Source organism: Elgaria multicarinata, chromosome 7 (genome assembly GCF_023053635.1).
Source record: "Elgaria multicarinata webbii isolate HBS135686 ecotype San Diego chromosome 7, rElgMul1.1.pri, whole genome shotgun sequence".
Classification (NCBI taxonomy): domain Eukaryota; kingdom Metazoa; phylum Chordata; class Lepidosauria; order Squamata; family Anguidae; genus Elgaria; species Elgaria multicarinata.
The window spans coordinates 8475421-8493014 of record NC_086177.1 but is presented as its reverse complement, the minus strand read 5'-3'; the positions used below and the strand labels follow the sequence as shown (position 1 = coordinate 8493014).

The 17594-nt window shown below is 45.8% G+C and overlaps 2 protein-coding genes across 6 annotated transcripts; one reads left to right on the top strand and one right to left on the bottom strand.

Annotated features, from left to right (window-relative positions):
• On the top strand, positions 1-3403 carry CFAP90 (cilia and flagella associated protein 90). The gene is made up of 3 exons (XM_063129723.1): positions 1-246; positions 1788-1904; positions 3127-3403. The coding sequence occupies exons 1-3, from the start codon at positions 55-57 to the stop codon at positions 3304-3306; spliced, it is 489 nt and encodes a 162-aa protein (XP_062985793.1). The 5' UTR covers positions 1-54; the 3' UTR covers positions 3307-3403.
• Positions 3404-4632: 1229 nt separating this feature from the next.
• On the bottom strand, positions 4633-17363 carry FASTKD3 (FAST kinase domains 3). 5 transcript variants are annotated; one of them, XM_063130188.1, is made up of 8 exons: positions 17282-17363; positions 16384-16460; positions 13692-15155; positions 11822-11907; positions 10652-10826; positions 9426-9495; positions 5958-6072; positions 4633-4909 (listed from the first exon to the last, which is right to left on the bottom strand). In XM_063130188.1, exons 3-8 carry the CDS (start codon positions 15127-15129, stop codon positions 4811-4813), a joined length of 1983 nt encoding a protein of 660 aa, XP_062986258.1. In that variant the 5' UTR covers positions 15130-15155; positions 16384-16460; positions 17282-17363; the 3' UTR covers positions 4633-4810. The 5 variants fall into 5 exon arrangements, with proteins under 5 accessions (XP_062986258.1, XP_062986257.1, XP_062986259.1 ...); XM_063130187.1 differs by lacking the exon at positions 17282-17363 and adding an exon at positions 17046-17248; XM_063130189.1 differs by lacking the exon at positions 17282-17363 and adding an exon at positions 16908-17026.
• Positions 17364-17594: the final 231 nt, after the last annotated feature.

The following is a 17594-nucleotide window of genomic DNA, read 5'->3' as shown; positions in this document are numbered from 1 at the left end:
GCCCTGAGATCAACCCAGCCTGCCTCCCAGCCAAACTTTGGGCTTGGCCGGGGCATGCAAGAAGCCCAGAATGAGAAGGAACTGGGAGCAGACGAGGAGGGGGAGGAGTTGGAAGAACTGGGAGGCATCAATGAGAAACTAATTAGGCAACATAAGCTTCCACTCTCTGCACAGTCAGCCTTCAGCTACATCCCACCCCGACGCAAAGATCCCCCTGAACTCAGCTATTTTCACCAAGAGAGCAAGGTGCGTCCAGAAAGGAGGAAGAGCAGTGGGGGTGGGGTGGGGGAGAAGGCATCTGAGGTTGAACTGGTGGAGGAGTGTATTAGAAGGGGAGGAGGGGAGGTGAACGGTCATGCAAAAACTTTCAGGAGCCCACCGCAAATGTGGACATGTGCTAATTCTGTGTGTGCCCCAGGTAGGCTCCCAATTTTTACACACACACACTGGAGTTAGCTCCATACTGCCCCATTTGGAGAATGATTGGTAAAATCAGGGTGGCTCATGGGTCAATTTCCTCCTCCATCAACAATACCCAGAAAATTGTTTCCTGAGCTACTGAAAGCTCCACTCTGGGTTTCAGTCAGAACTCTAAAATGACGCTAAATCCCAGAGTGGATTCACCGCTCCATAACATTGGAGCCACCAGCCTCCACTGGAATAGACATTAAGAGTAAGGCTCCAATCCTATACACCAGCCTTCCCCAACCTGGTGCCCTCCAGGTGTTTTGGACTTTGTTTTCTGGGCATTGTTGATGGAAGAGAAAATAGTTGGGATGTGGGAATCAGCAAAGCCCAAGCTCTACAGCAGGAGTGGGCGACTTGTGGCTCTCCGGATGTTTTGGCCTACAATTCCTATCAGACCTAGCCAGCATAACCAATGGTGAGGGATCATGGGAGTTGTAGGCAAAGAACCTGAGAAGTGAGGGCTACTCTGCCTGCTGCCCCTTCCTTAGCTGCTGAGAGCTCACTGACCTTTGCCCCTCTGCCTACCGCCTTGGAAATATGTCTATTCCAAACCAGGGGTGGGGAAGGCAATAGTCATTTAACTTAATTGCCTGTCAACAGACTGTACAACCTTTGAGGCCCACTTTTTGGCTGTATTCAGATTTTTGCCTGGGGTGAGGTTTCCTTTTTGCCCCCATCCAGTTGCACTGCTGTAAACCATGAGAAGTTGCATGTTTTTATGCATGCTGGTGAGCTGGCTTTGTTCTCACAACCATGGTGGGTGAGCACCAACATCAGTTGGCTATGGTATGCCCAGGAGAATATGTCCTTCTGTCCTTGATCTCCTCTTGGTAGACAGCATGGGATGGAGTCATCCTAGAGGTCATACTTATAAAAGGATTTCAGTGATTTGTTCCTGGTGGGGAAAAATATCCATCTCTCTTTAGAAGCTCTGTCATTTAAGGATAGTGATGCACCCCTAAGGCAGGCAAGGGGGGGATACAGTAGGCATGCAATCTCCCCTTCCTTTTGATGGCCTGGCCTGGAATGTGGTGACTCAGCAGATGCTCATACATGCATGGGGAGAACCATGGTTCTGTTATAACCCGTGGCAGCCTTCCCCAAACTGGTGCTCAACAGATGTGCTGAATCACAATTCCCAGCATCCCTCAGCCAGCTGAGGAAGGCTGCCCCATGGTGATGCTTCTGCACATGGACACTATGCCCACAGTGGACTGACTCAAACCCCGTATTATCAGTTTTACTCTTTGATTTTTTGTAACCTGTTTCATCTTGTCAATTAACACCGTAGTGTTTCTGTCCATTCTCTTTAATTTTAGGCAGGAATTGTTTCCGTATATGACTGCATCTTTAAAAGACCCATTGGCTACAATGAAAAGCTCCACCGGTGTGACCGGGAACATGCAAAAAGCAGAGGTCTTCACATTAACGATGAGGTGACCCTTGTACTGTCTTTGTTGATTAGGTTGTACAGTCTGACGAAAACCATAATACTCACCTTTCTTTCTGTCTTTTGGATGAAGCTCTGAAACCTCCGACATCATTGATAGTGCTGTGGTGTCCAATGGCCTCACAGCTTTGGGTGGAACTTGATGTTGCTCTCAACAAGAGGCTCCCTTAGGGACGCTGGCGGAATTCGAGATGGACTAGAATGAATTTGACTTTCTAAGGCTCCAGCCTGCAGAATCCGCTGCAAATTGGCCTCCCCAGGCCATGCAGAGTCCACAAACTTTTGGATATATATTTTTTTACTTTCCTGAAATTTACACGAAATTATTTGCAAAAAAATACCCAAGTTTCTGCTAAGACATACATCATGCTGGAAAATATATGTGAGGAAAAGTCGAATGAAATTGGGGACAACATGCTAAATGTAACATACTAACATAAATTATGTAAATTGTTGCGAACTTTGCACATTTTTTTGCACATTTTTCCTCATAACGGGAATTTTTTTTTAATCAGTCTGTAAACGGACGCCAGAAAGAACAACACTGCACAATTCAAGGCACACATGTGGGGCGGATTTCACAAAACCTGGACAGCTTAGGCTCTCCTTGTTATGTTCATCCTGCTCTTCCTGTAACCCAGGATAGCAAAGTTTCAAGCCCAGGGCCCAAATCCTTCCTAACTCAGTCCTCCGGGGTTCCCCAGATGCCACACCCCTTCCCTGCCCCACCCTCTTTCCACCAACAACCAAACATTTTGTGGTTTCCAGGTTTTGCATGTTTTTCTATAAGGTTTTCTAAAATACCTCTACTAAAGCTGTTATTACCTATAAGAGCAGTAAGCTGTCATTGGCTGGGATGTTTGAACCCTGCTCCTTGCTTTCGGCTCTGCCAACTTTTACCTTCAGCTCTGGGTAAGGATAAATCTAGGGGCAGGCAGAAACGTAAGGTGCTCAGAGGTCTTTGAAAGAAGGGCAGAACATAAATGTCACTTTGGACAAAGTCTGGGCATCTCAGAAGTGGCTCACTTCATCTGAGATTCTACTAAACCGAATGCACACTCCAGTCCTAAAGAACTCTGCACATCACATGGCTGCCATTTGGGGCACCAGTTAACAGCACTGTGCTGATGACCACATCTACTTTCACCCATGGATCGCTGAATCTGGGTTTCTTTTATTGGGAAATAACATCTCAAACGTTCTTACAGGAAAAAGCAAGGCCTATGGCTGTCCTGTCCTCCTCTGAATATGGACGACGCATAGACAAGCCTGTGGAAGAGCTGATCCGAGACCATGTGCGCATTAACCGTGTGCAGGCAGAATTCTACAGGAAAAATGGACTAGCTTGCTTGGTAGAAAAATCTTCCAGAAGCGTGGATGCAGTCTAAACCACTCTGCTGTGCGTGAGATCAGAGAGCAATAAGGTTTCCATTTAACCCTCTCTAGGGTACTGCTGCCATTTGGGTTCAGTTCAAATGTAACATCACACCATCGCTATGAATTTACTGTAGGGGTTTTAGCTAAATTAAGTGGTCCATTCCTTATTGTTATGCACCCATAACATAGCTCACACTTGTATTCTAGCTCACACTAGTACTCTATTCATCTGAATAGCGTTACATTGGAAGAGAATACTCTTGAAAAACCATGCGTTTCCTTTGGTGAAAAGGGATTTTCACTTTTTTTTCAACATACCACGCTTGCTTGAGTAGCCATGTGTTTGCCTGTGAGTAGCCACCTCTGCCATTTTTGGTTACCTGCTAAAAATATGTTGGTTACAGCTTTGATTCATAAATGAATCAGATGTTTGATCAAAAATGAAGGTGTTGGCAGTAATTTTTCTTACTTAAAAATGTCTTTTCTCTCAGTATCAGAAACAAAACTCTATTGTACATATCTTTTCATGGCCATGTCTTATGGCGCTACCTCACTAGTTGTAGTGATAAAGAACTTTTCTTTGTATTTAGAATGCTCAAATTATGGATCTGCAGAAAAAAATTAAAAGGAAAATAATATTCTACATCAACTTTTGCACACATTATGACTTACATAAATAAAACACAGCCCACCAGCTATCCGGTGTGTCTACTGCTTAATAGATGGGACAGTATCAAGCTTTACAGCCAGAAATATAAATTTAGAATGCCTATATTCCTATACAGTATTTTTATTTTATAGCCATTGACCATCTGTTGAAATAGGAAGACCCAAAGATCACTGAAGGCAATGGACAGGCTCTGCTAATGAGAAGCAATCAGGGCCAAACTAGAGGCTAAGCTAAGGGTTAACTCTTCCTTTCCCCCACTGTAGTCCAAAGAACCAACCAACCCCCAACGACACACTTTGTTATCAGCACCAGAAAGAACGCTTCCATTGGCACCAATGGAAGAAAGGGTAAAGGGCCTTACAAGGGCCTCTACAGTCCTTACAAGTCCCCGTCCTGTCCCGTCCCGGGCACTCAATGGTAGATTAAGAATAAAAGGAAACATACACAACTTCAAGTGACATGTCTAACCCTCAAAAATTAAGCATCCTTTGTTAGCAGCCTCATGCATTTCCAAGGGCAATTTATTTATTTATTTATTACACTTATATACCGCTCCCATAGCCAGGGCTTTCTGGGCGGGTTACAATGGTTTGTTTGTTTTTTTAAAAAAAGGAATGCAGGCATCTCCCAAATGTTCTCCAATTGAATTTGACTGGGCACAAAAAACAAAATTAAATAAATTTATTTGCATGTTACAATTCTTTGACACCTTCTCCCTTCATATCATTGGAAAACAGAACCTGAAAACAAGATAAAATCAATCCCATCATTTAGTTTAAAAATCAGAGTACTTCAACAAACAAAAATCAACCACAGCCTCCAGACATCCTGTGGATTCTATTCCATCACCAGCTCAGTCTATACGAGTTAGGAAAGATTTTCTTGTGCAGATATTTCAATACATCATTTCTGTTGTTCAATGGCTCACATTCAAAAAATGGAATCTGCAAGTTAAAGAAATGAAGAAACTGTTACTCAAACATTTTTGCACAGAGCAAACGTGGGTAAAATTTCTTCTTAGTTTTCCCTTGTGAAATTTGCCGAATAGGTCTGTAACATTAAGCATTTTTTATTTTGGCTCATTTTGTCACAGCTTGACACCTCTGCATTTATTTCCTTTCTTTAGGGTTGCCACCTTGCAACCTGGACATGACACACAGTCCTTCAGGACTGAAGTCCTACACTCACCTAAATTCAATGAGAATGACCTCTGCATAGGATTGCACTGTAAATCTCTTACAAGGCAGCCATGACTCCTCCTGCCTACTTCTGGGATCCTGTCAACCATCCCGGATCACCTGCGGTTGTGAGCACGGCGTCAGGTGCGTTGCACAGCAGGGAAAGAGAACAGGATTTCAGAGGGGGAAAGCAGAAGGAGCTTGCCTCCCACTTTTGTCCAGCATCCAGATTGCAAAGTGAAGGCTACCCGGATTTTGCTGTAATGATGGGATCTCAGTCTTACACAACAGTTGCTTTCTATTAAGGCTGTTTCCCTAATCGCAGGTAACTAACTGCACTCAATCCAACTGAACTCCATGGCCCTGGCTTATGCAGAGAGACCATAGCTTAATGGTAAAGCATCTGCTTCACATGCAGAAGGTCCCAGCTCCAATCCTTAGCATCTCCAGGAAGGGCTGTGAAAGGCTCCTGTCTGCAACCCTGGAGAGGTGCTGCCAGTCAGTGAAGACAATACTGAGCTAGGCACATCCACCCTTCTCAATTCATGGAGGATGGAGAGGAGCACTTTATAGCTGTGCAGGCAAGAGCAGCATGGCAGGGAATCAGCTCTTGGAGAAGACCATGATTTAGGAGAGTGACTCAGGCAGCAATATGGACTTCCAGTGCTTGGGAAGGGGTGTGTGCTTAGAACAATGTGCTACAAGAACTATGTGGTATGCACAGCATCTTATCCCTAGAAAGGGGCAGCTGCACTCCTCAGTACACCTTGACATGTCAGTTGATTGATGAACAAGACCCACGCTGAGGATTTACCTGCACAACTTCATAACCAAGGAGCTGCAGGTGCCTTTGCTTAATGACTTCTTTTCCAAGAAGATTGTGACTGTTGGCACAAAATCTCTTTTGGCCATCAATGCAGAGCGCTATCCTGCCAATTAAACACAACATCTCATTAAATAGTAGTAGTAGTAGTAGTAATTTATTCATGCTTAGGCCATAGGCCATTCGCATACAAAATAGATACACTATGAAGAAACAACAATATGAAAATACTACATATAATCACAAACAGATCATACATAATAAAAGAATAAAATTCAGCACAATTAAAAGCATAATTGGAATATAAAATTTGTAGTTAAATAAGAGCATGTCCAGCACAGTCAACTGCAATCTCAGTAATAAATCTTGCCCGAATTTTCATTGCTGCCAGGGCAAAAAGAGACGCTTTGTGCGTTACCCTAGAGTCAGTGTCAGACAGGAGATAGGAAATCTTTTCTGAAGTGGTATTGAAGTGTAGTTGATACAGAATAGATTCCAAAAATTTGGTTCTTGGTTCAGAGTATAAAGAACAGAAGAGCAAACAATGAGTCAGACCCTCAATTTCTGGGGGCCCACAAATACACAGACGGAGGGCCAAAGGGGTGCGCTGATATCTGCCATCCGTCATAGCTGTAGGCATAGTCTGAAAATGGAGGGCTGTAAATGCTTGCCTAAGCTTTGGGGATGTAAGCTTTACCAAGTATCTAATTAAATATAGCTTGTCACCAGATTAAATGTAGTTTATCACCCCAGCGGAATCAAACATTGGGGACATCTTGCATCGTTCCTACTTTTTTCAGGTCCAAAAAAATTAAGGCTATTATATGTCTTGATAATGCAAGTACCCAGCCAGACTCATGCCTTCCTGGTTTGGGGTGGCTCTGCCACTTCCCTGGGGCTGGGTGCCATATTACACCATTCACATCTGAACACCAGAATCTCACGAGACAGTTGGATCTCGGGAAGATCCTGCAGTAGCAGCAGCACCACATTGTCTCGTGGGCGGGTGGCACAGACATAAGACCTTCCTACGTGATCTTGTCAGGTCAATGTGATCCTGCTTTTGGAATATTTCTGGAGTCGTACGGGATCCAGCCACAAGGAAGCAATAATTGCGAAGTATACCAGCCCTTTAAGGAAAGGAAAGGAACCCCTCGTGCAAGCACTTGAGTCATTGCTGACTCCTAGACGCCTGCTTTCGCTGACGTTTACTTGGCAGACTTTGTAGCGGGGTGGTTTGCCGTGGCCTTCCCCAGTCGCAGTTACTTTTCCCCCAAGCTAGCTGGGTACTCCTTTTACCGACCTCGGAAGGATGGAAGGCTGAGTCGACTGCCTGAGAACCAGCTTCTGCCGGGATCGAACTCAGGCCGTGGGGAGAGTTTCGGCTGCAGTAACTGCCGCTTACCACTCTGCGCCACTCCAGCCCTTTACACTCTCATTAACTATGATGTAGGCAGTTGGCAACCCCAGTTGGATCAGTCTATGACAGCTGTACAGCAGGCTTCCCTGACCCTCTACACATGTTGGACTACAACTCCCATAATTGACCATGCTGTCTAGGACTGAGGACTCCGACATGGTGCCTGTGGGCAGCAGTGTTCCCACAGATACATCTCTTGGTGACACTTATTACTAGAGATCTACCAGACTGATTTTGTTCTTTTTACTTTTTTTAAGCTGAAGCAGAAAATGTTTAAATTCAAAAAAGTTCAAAGCTTGAGCTTTAATAGCCGAACAAGATGTTTCCATGCCCTGGCCAGGAGCCTGAGGCAGTCAGGGAACTACAGCTCCCACATAGCTCCTTGCCGTGCAGGGGGGAAAAATTACAAAGGAGGGAACGGCGGGAGGGTCTTCGGCTTTGTGAGTTAAGCCCGCTCTCAGAGCGGCCATATTGACGGCAGGGATGGTGTTGGAGGCAGGACGAACACTCTGAGGCGACAGCGGAGGAAAAGAAGCGACGGGTTTTAAAATGTGGGGAAAGAGGGAAAGAAGCGGGCTTGAAGTCTGACGAGAAGAAGCGAATGTCGTTCAGTGGCGGTGGGTGTGAAGAAGCGAGGTCAAAAAGTCCTCAGTTGTGTTGAAGGAATGTAACCTCCATACAGCTTCTGGAGGACCAACATAGTGGGAGCCAAGGAACAGTATGTTTCACCCTCAGGCTACTAGCGCCCACGGCAATCTGGGCTTTACACTAGTTCCTTAAGATTTTAAAAATTAAAACTCTGTTGGGTTTGTGTTTTGGAGCTCATTTCTCACTTCTGCCTTACTTTTGGGTTCATGGGCAATTTACTTTTCTTTTAGCCTCACCAATTTGCCATGTTGAGAAATGAGTGTTACCGTGGCCACCATGGTAGCCATTTTGTAAATGGGCAAGCCCCAGCCATTTTGTGAGAGCATCCATGACACCTTTTTCAAAACTTCAAATGTGCCAACTGGCACAAAAGGGATAGTGACCCCATGAGCTCGGAATTATGGGAGATGCAGTTCAACCCATCTGGAGGGTGTCAGGTTGAGGAAGGCAGTTGTACACTGAGTAGTCTTGCATTAGTCGTGTATTGCTTAAATCTAAGTGCACACCAGAGAATGGCTAGAGGTGCAATAATCTTGTATCCACAGGAACGCCAAAAGCTTTTGCATTCTTGTGCTTAAATATACAAGGAGGGCTCAGAAACAGCTGTAACATCACAACAGCAGCTCCTACCATGGCCACCATGTCTCAAGATCAAGAGTGGACTAGATGGATGAAAAGGGAATGGATTTTCTCTGGTCGCCTGCTCATGTTGCCTAAATCAGGGGTGGGTCACGGGGCCAAGGGAAACCCCAGTCACACATCTCTTGTACCAAGAGCACCTACAAAAGCAGCAGTCTGTGAAGGGTGTCCTTCACAGGTTGTCCTGAGGAACTGCATGTGGTTCCCTCCTGTGGCAGCAGCCCTGGGGGAGCGAAGTGGAATGAAAGAAGGGGAGAAAAAGCAGAGAACAGGGCAAACCTTGAAGCCCTCTCAGCTAGTTTGGGTGGAAGGAAAAGGGAAGAAAATGGCAACTGAACTCTCAAGGCATTTCCCGTGGTGAAGCGAGAAAGGAAGATCCGAGGCTGGAGACTCACCTCCGCACCCATCCCCCGGGCCCAAGTGCTGAGCAGGACTAGAGAGTTTGAAAACTCTGGGACCAAAATTCCAACCTGATCATCTGGCAACTGTGGCACATTTGTAAGCCCCCTACTTCTGGGCTCATGAGCAGTGAGAATCTATCACTTACTAGCATGGATTAGAGAACCAACATTTCAAACGTTAACACGCTGAAAGAGTAAGAAAAAAACAACGCTTACACCACATGGACCACTGTATGAAAAAGGTATAACAAAAAAGGCTTGTTCAGGATCAGACAATGAGCTCTTTTTAAAAACAAGCCCAAGGCCCCTCACCTGTGAAGACACTGTCCCCAACAGTTTAGTTTCACTTACCTTCGGTACGCCTCGTCATATCTGTTCGCCGGTAATACAAATCCTTCTTCATCAAGTTTAATCTCAATATCTGGAGTGAGCAAGGAACAAGGTGGGGGGGAAAAACTAAGAATTTTCCTACGGCAATTCCGTCCTATTCTTTGTTGTATTTCGTTTTGTTTGCCCTGTACAATTAAACCCACAGACATTTTGTCATGTCTAGCCATGAGACATTTCAGCATGGTTTTTTTTATCTTATTTACACTTAACATGACCATAGACACATTCATTAGCAAAAAAAATACAAGATCTGTTGTTGGAAAACCTTTAAAGAGAACCACCTCACAGAACAATGACAGTACAAATATTAACTACCGTACTTCTTCAACTGTAAGACGCCATCAATTCTAAGACGCACACTAATTTCAGTACCACCGACGGGAAAAAAAAGCTTTGATTCTAAGAATAATAATCGCACCTGCGATTCTAAGACGCACCCCGTTTTTAGAGATGTTTATATGGGGGGAAAAGTGCGTCTTAGAATCGAAGAAATACGGTAAGCAAGAAGGCAGAAGTATTACCCACATCTTATTTCCAAATCAAACAGTCTCCACGTGGATGACAGCAGATGGAAAATGGGGCGCTGGAGGGGGACAGAAGACTGTTCTTACTAATGGGGGGACCCCACCCCCCACCCTTGCAGAAGAGTGTAGCAGTGAGGAACCCTTTCTTCTGCGTCAGGGCTCACATGCTGGTGGTGGGCGGGACCACTCATTTCCTCTCTCTCTTTCTGCAACCCCCTTTTCTCTCTCTCTACGTTGTCCTCCGTGCCCAGCAGGCTGGCAGAACAGGGCAAACTTCTCTTGCCAGCCGTCAAAACAGACAGCTTGCAGAGGGGCCAATGACACAGCCTCAGGGCCAATGACTCGCACAATCCCTAAGGCCCCCTAGGAAGTACATGCACTGCTCCTATATGCTAGGCGGAAAGGCAAGTAATATCAAGGCTGATGGGCGGCTGAATACTTGGGGAAAGCATTTGCCTCCTGTGTGCCTCAGCCTCAAACAATCTCCTACAATTGTTTGGAGGCCCAGATGGGACTCTGTGTTTCATTGCACTTGTGCAGGCCTTCTCTTGAAAGCAAACGCAGCAGCATTTTACACTGAAACAAAAGATTCCGCAAAATCCCAGGCAAGGGCCTTTCGCACTGACAGAACAGCTGCACTAAAATGAGCCACAGGGTGCCTACCCAGAGTATAGCAGTACGGTGTCAACACGTGGGAGGCAAAATATATTCGGGCCCCCAGGAGGTCAATCAGGCCGGCCTTCACTCTGCTGTAGAGGTGAATGTCCACCGAGGACTCCAGCGATTGGCCTGGAGTGAGAAAGGACCGGACTTGGTATTTTGAAAGGAGTTTGGGACCCTGTTGAGACAGGAGGGGAAAAACAAAGTTGATTTCTGCCACATGAACAAGTAGAAAGCAAAAGGGAGTGACATGGCAAGCTGTTTATAGCCTGGCTTTGGGAATGGCTTTAGCACTGGCGTATTGCTGAACGGAAGGCGTAACAGGGCAACAACCCAGGCAGAGCAAGGCCAATGGGGCAGCAGAGGGAGATCGGGGCAGAGGAACTACCAACCCCAAAGCCCCGGCAGGCTCATGTTGGCAGGGCAGAAAGTGTGGTTGGCTTTTTTACCCATCTCTTTTCTTGGTTCCTTGCCAGTTGCTCTTCTTCCACTAGGAAGGAAAATAAGTCTGCAGGGCACAGCCTGGAGGCACCTCCAGGGATCAGCCCTTCACATTCTCCCTTTGGGCTATTACCACCAGAACAGAGCATAGAGAGATAAATACTGCCGGAGTGATGGCAGCAGAGGTTTCTACCGCTGCACCAAGGAGCCATCAGGGGATGGACCTCTCTTTCTCTGCAGATGGAGAGGGAGGTCTGCTCTATTCCCTGGCACCTTTGAATGCTCTCCCAGGAACAACAGGGATGCAACCTAAACTACCAACAAAATCCATTCTTGCTGCTATTACTGATGTTTAAGTAGCTCCTTCTCCCTCAACTCTCGCCACCACCAGCCATTCCAGCAGGCTGTGCCGAGGGAGAGGAGAAGCGGGACCATCTCATCAGCCACGCCAAAAGACTACTTTTTTCCTCTTCCCTCCCCATTTCTCTTTCCTTATGTGTTGCTCACTTTTTAGATTGCAAGCCTGTGGGTAGGGACTGTTGTCTTTCACTGATTGCACGCAAGCAGCTCTGGGGGCCTTTTTGACTAAGGAGCAGAATACAAATACTTGAAATAAATAAACTGTAGCATTATTATAACAGTTAGTATTGTAAAGCAATATTATTACTGATTCCGAGTAAACATGCACAGAATCAGCCACATGCACAAAAGATAACAGCCTTCATTTCATACCTCATAGGATGGACACTCCAGTGTAACTGTTAGAAATAGCTGAGTCAATTGAGAAAGAACCGCCTTCTCCAAACCAGGTCCTTCAGCTGAGAGACAAAGAACCACACAGACGCATGAAGGACACTTTTGTTATGTGTTGTTGTTTTTAAAGCAAGAAATATAGCAATTTATTTGTTGGTTAAGCTTTCATTTCAGTACAAAGCTGCAACAGTCATCAAGGTGGGGGTGGGTGGGTGGGGAGAAGTAGGCACAGCCTGCCCAAAACTGTTCGCACTGTTGACAAAATGCCAGAAGGATGTCCCTGAGCTCTTGCCCCACTTCAGTCCTAAGGAGATGTGCAGTCCGGTGCCTAAATGCCCTCTGAGAGCCACTCCTGATTTCCAGCATTCAGAATGGGCCCCATGGGAGATAACTGAACAGGGAGAGAGCATTGGTCTGAAATGATATTTCTCTTAATTTATTTATTTTATTTATTTATTTATTACACTTATATACCGCCCCCATAGCCAGAGCTCTCTGGGCGGTTTACAGAAATTCTAAAATTGAGATAAAAACAAGTATACAAAATTTAAAATTCTAAAACACAGAACGTACACACATAAAGTATTAAAACCGTTAAAAAAACTACCGTATTTCTTCGACTGTAAGACGCCATCGATCGTAAGACGCACAGTAATTTCAGTACCACCAACAGGAAAAAAAACCTAAGACACACCCGCGATTCTAAGACGCACCCCATTTTTAGAGATGTTTATATGGGAAAAAAGTGCGTCTTAGAATCGAAGAAATAGGGTAAACATGTGGGTGATTAAGATGTGCTGCCATATGCCTGGGCAAAGAGGAAAGTCTTAACCTGGCGCCGGAAAGATAGTAGCGTTGGTGCCAGGCGAGCCTCATCAGGGAGATCGTTCCATAGTCTGGGGGCCACCACCGAAAAGGCCCTGTCCCTCGTTGCCACACTCCAAGCCTCTCCACATCCCTTTCTTTCTCAGAGCTAAATGCTACTTATACTTGTAGTATCTTAACCAACACAACAGCGATGCAAGATCATTCTTAATATTAACATCAGTATGGTGCTTTCAAGTGCTCAAAGCATTTCACACTTTATCTAATTATAATCTTTCTGACAACTCCATGAGGTTAGTCAACCTTGTTATGCGGATATTACAGATGGGGATAGAGGTTGACAGACAGTAGCCAGATAGTGAGTTCCTGGCAGAGCGGAGATTCAAATCCAGGACTTCACAATTCATAGCTCTTCACTCCTATGCTACACCAGCTCAAGGTGACTTAATCAGGCCTAGGGATGCCCCAAATTAGCAATTTTCAAACCTACTTTCTTCACTGATTTGTCTGCCCCACAGTCCCTGCCACCAGCCACTGAAAGGATTGTAGGGCATATTCTAGGGTGAATTCTCAGTTTCTTCAGGGTAACAACCAAGCAAGGGACCTCACTGTTGCTCCACATGAACAGAGTATTTCTTACAACAGGGGTAAAGAAACTCAAGCCTGGCAGCCAAACCCAGCCCACCTGGAGACCCAATCTGCCCACCTACCGGGGTTAGCCAGATGCCCCCACTCCGTCTCCAGAGCCCTTACAAGGGCTTCAGTGCCTCCTCGAGGCTACACATTAATAGGAACGATCGAAAATGCCAGAGAAGATGTTATCTAGGAAGTTGGCAGCCCCATTGGTGTTTTTTTTAATTAACTGTAGATTGGACACCTTCCTCACTAGACCCCTCCTGGTTTTCCCACCCTCTCCATCCTGATCTTCTCAGTGAGGAACCCCTGGGGTTCCTAAGAGCACAGTCTGAAAACCACTGTTGTAAGAAGAATGCAGTAATAGGGACATAGATCTAAGCATGCTTACCTTGCAACTGCTGCAGAAAATAGGGATTAAATACTTTTGCCAGATAATTTAGTGGATAGCGCTCAACAAGGGTACATGCATGAAGAAGGTTCAAGAGGACACGGGGCTGAAACTGAGCAGACCGAGTGCTGAGTATCTTTTCCAGCTTTCGGAAGAGGGATGCAGCAGATGGCGGCAAGTAGTTGAGTTTCCCAAATGGGACAACCAGCTCAGCGATCTGGGAGGTGGTGAAGTTGTCAGCGTTGTAGACAAAACTTTCTGCCACTGCATTGAAGATGGTTTCGGAGCGGATGTGCTTCCTGCTGCAATACTGCATGACTTTGGAGATTGCATCGGAACGCATGGTGAAGGCGTACTTGGCAACATGTTTTTCCAGAGCTTCTGTGAAGAACTGGTCGTTGTGCCCAAAATGAATGAAAGCCTCCAGCACGTTTACGATTTCATCCTCTGTGAAGTATGGGATGTGCCGTATCGAATGCTTACAAAGCTTTATCACCAAGGGAATAGCTTGGGTTTGATCAAGAACCACCAGAGCGTTTAATACTGCACTTATCAGTTTGGGATTGAAGTGAGAAACTTGACTTACGGTGAAATTGTTCATTTGGTTTAATAGGTCTTGGTATTTCCCTTTCCCCCCTACACCCAGCTGCAGGATTCTGTAGACCATGGCCATTTCATCAGGCTTCCAGTCCGTAAGGTTTGCACTTTGAACTTGGTTCATGATTTGTTCCAACATAGCAGAGCCTGGACCCTCCAGACTAAATAACCCTTCTCCAAGAATGCACAAATTTCGAATGGTCATCTGGCCCTTATCAAGACGCTCCTGGCTCTCTGAGACCAGGCGTACTATCAAGGTGCTCCAGGGGTCCACACGCAACTTTATCAAAGCGTTTAATGAGTTTACAAGACCAGAGTCAGATAGATTTTGAGATTCTCGTTCCAGCTGGAAGCAAAGTGACCTGAAGACGTCATCCTCCATCACCTCCTCAGGTTTCTGCAGCATGTTGTCCTCCAGTTGGACATCACACACCCGCTGAAGGACAGCTGCTACCATGGTGTCAGATAAACTTTCCAACGAACGTACAAATTTGAAAAGGTCTTTGTATGACGCGAAGCAGTTCAACTCCTTCAACATTTGCTCATCTGCCCATTTGCTATGAGATTTTAAATTGTCCCCAGCTTCACCATGGAGTTGCACCGTTCTCGTAACAGAACTGGGATGGTTTCCCAGTTCCACATGGTAGTTTCTGCAAAACACATGCTGAAAACCACTCCTTGAACATGCTGTTTGCAATGCTGAAGAGCCACAGTGGCAGAACCTGAGCTGTCGAATTTGCTGCCTGAGGTGCTTCAGGGCTCTGCTTCTAGTTAGCAATTGTCCACATGCTTGTACTCCAGAAGTATATGCCTTCAAACATGTGAAATTAATTGTGGCCATCTCAGGTCAGCTTTGAACATTGCCCCCTGGAAGAAGAGGGGGGAAAGGAAAGTCAGTGTCACCACAGAGGTCACCTTCTGTAAAGCAGCTTGAAAGGAAGGACCAGGAGGTACCACAGTCAGGGCCATGTTTATGCCATAATTCTGCAGAAATGCAGAAAAAGTAGACACCGTGGTGCTGGCCACAGAATCCAGCTTCCTGAGAACCTGTTTTCAACTTCTGTGAAAAGCAGATTCCTAGTTCTTAGAGTTGCAAAGGCAGGCTTGAAAGTACGACGGGCTACTTTAGTCTCATAAACCAGAGAAGTATCTGAATAAGAATTCTAACAGTCAGGTGAGAGGCTTTGATACCCTGCAGCTTTTTATCTCTCCGCATGGTGCTGAATCCCCTCTCCCACTTGTTTGCTTGTTACTGAAGGACAGAGACTGAGAGAGTTTGTAGCGTACAGTTAAACTATGAGAGAGCCCCAATATAGCCTTTGGGAAGGTTTGCAGACAATAATATACAAACAACGCACATGATCTCTTGCATCAAGTAGGGCAAGAGAAAAGACGACTTTGAACGCTCACAAGAGATCCCTCTCCTGTGCCACCAGATTAGCTCTAATAGCAAGATATTGCTGCAGCTCGTCACATTAAGGCATGCTCTATCACTGTGCCTCACTGGAACTCCATCCAAAGAGACCAAGACTTGCCAATCTGGTGCCCTTCAGATGTGTTGGACTGTAACTCCCATAATCCCCAGCCATCATGGCCAATGGAGTTATAAGTTGCAGTCCAACACATCTGGAGGGCACCAGGTTGGTGAAGGCTGGCATATGCAGTGCTATCTAAGAGTGGGTCTAGTTTGGGAGATGTAAGGTCTACCAAGGTGATACTAGCTTTTTGCTGTGCCAGTTTGTTTCCATGATTTGGAGGTGGGCGGGCATTTTTATTCTATGCTGCTTTGAATGTCCTGAAAAGGTGACTCATAAAATACAGTAAATACATAAATATACAGTCATGTGTAAACAAAAAGGCTTTACTAGAGTGCCTCCTTATTCTGGGACAGGCTTTTGTTGACTCCAGACCACTTCATTAGATGCAACTAGCAATCTGTGAAAACCTATGCCATAAATAACTGTGTTCATCTTTAAGTGGCCACAAGACTCTTTGTTGTTTTTGAAGCAACAGACTAACTCACCTATCTCCCTGAAAATCTTATATACATTTACTTATTAATAAATAAATAAATAAAAATAAAATATACATTTACCCAAAAGTAATTTCCGCTGTGTTCAGTGGGCCTTATTCTTACATGTGCATAGAGATGCGCTTAGGGACAAGTAATGTCTGAAAAAGAACAGAGATGGAGCTCACTGTAAATGTAGAATGGAGCTCAGGACAAGAAGAGCTGCTTTTGCAGTGGTGGGCAATTTGTGGCCCTCCAGATGTTTTAACCTACAACTCCCATTGGCTCAAGCCAACATAGCCAGTGGAGCCGTAAGCCCAAGCATCTTAATGCCACAAACTGTCCGCCTCTGGTCTAATGCTAGATGACACACTGCACATGCTCCGGGACTGCCTCTATCTCAGCCCTTCCACACAAACCAGAAGCTGCTTCCCCTTATAATGGAGAGCCACCCTGCCTTTAGAATTCCCCGCCCCCTTGAAAGCCACCCTTTTTACCATTCTCCCAACGGCAGGGAGGATGGAAAGCACTCACAACATGCTCAGAAAACCCTTGCTCTTTAAAAAGGATATATATATATATATATACACACACACACACACACACACCTGTATATCTTTATTCAGTACAAAAGACGGAGATAACAGCACCTGCTCCGGGAAGCTCTGCTAACGGTGCCAGAAATTTTTAATCCCCCACAAAGCTGGCGAGCCTAATTATATGAGCAATTCCCAGACTCTTTTCACCTTGTTGGTTTGCATCGGAGAGACTAAACCCGCCCTATAGCTGGCGAAGCTTAAACCTGCGATGAAGTTTGGCCTTCCTGCTACCCCGTAGCCCTCAAGGGCATCAGTGAGAGACCGAGAGACCGCCATCTTGTGGGCCTAGAGCGTAGCGGGTGGCCGAACCGCACGCCCGGGGCAAACGCTACCGCCAGCAGCCCACCTCTTCCGCGGCCCCTCACGCTCTAAGCGAGATTTACCTCAGCCTCCGCACCGTGTCCGGCTCACCCACCTCCGCCTTCCTCGCGTCATAACCGGAGACCCAATCGAATCTCTCCTTCGCCTCCCTATCCCGCCCTTCCTACCTCTGTAATCAATTGGCTACATCCCCTCCGCGTCCCGCCTCCGCCCCTCAGACTGATTTTGATTCGCCGTTCTCTGTCCCGTAGAGATAGAAAGGGTAGACTGACGCATCCCCTGGCTTCCTTTTGGGCTTTGCACCTCCGTTTTACCCTAGTATTTAAATCTCACGTGCAATCGGGCACTGGTACCGCCCCTTGCGCCATGATTGAC

Bases quoted from the DNA above. Each gene is read 5' to 3' on its own strand.
- CFAP90 (XM_063129723.1), top strand. From the start codon at position 55: ATGCAAGAAGCCCAGAATGAGAAGGAACTGGGAGCAGACGAGGAGGGG. The intron at 247-1,787 runs GTGCGTCCAGAA...CTTTAATTTTAG, and splicing joins ATTTTCACCAAGAGAGCAAG to GCAGGAATTGTTTCCGTATA. The intron at 1,905-3,126 runs GTGACCCTTGTA...ACGTTCTTACAG, and splicing joins GTCTTCACATTAACGATGAG to GAAAAAGCAAGGCCTATGGC.
- FASTKD3 (XM_063130188.1), bottom strand. From the start codon at position 15,129: ATGGCCACAATTAATTTCACATGTTTGAAGGCATATACTTCTGGAGTA. The intron at 11,908-13,691 runs GTAAGCATGCTT...TTTGTCTCTCAG, and splicing joins TTTTCTGCAGCAGTTGCAAG to CTGAAGGACCTGGTTTGGAG. The intron at 6,073-9,425 runs GTAAGTGAAACT...TTTAATTGGCAG, and splicing joins TATGACGAGGCGTACCGAAG to GATAGCGCTCTGCATTGATG.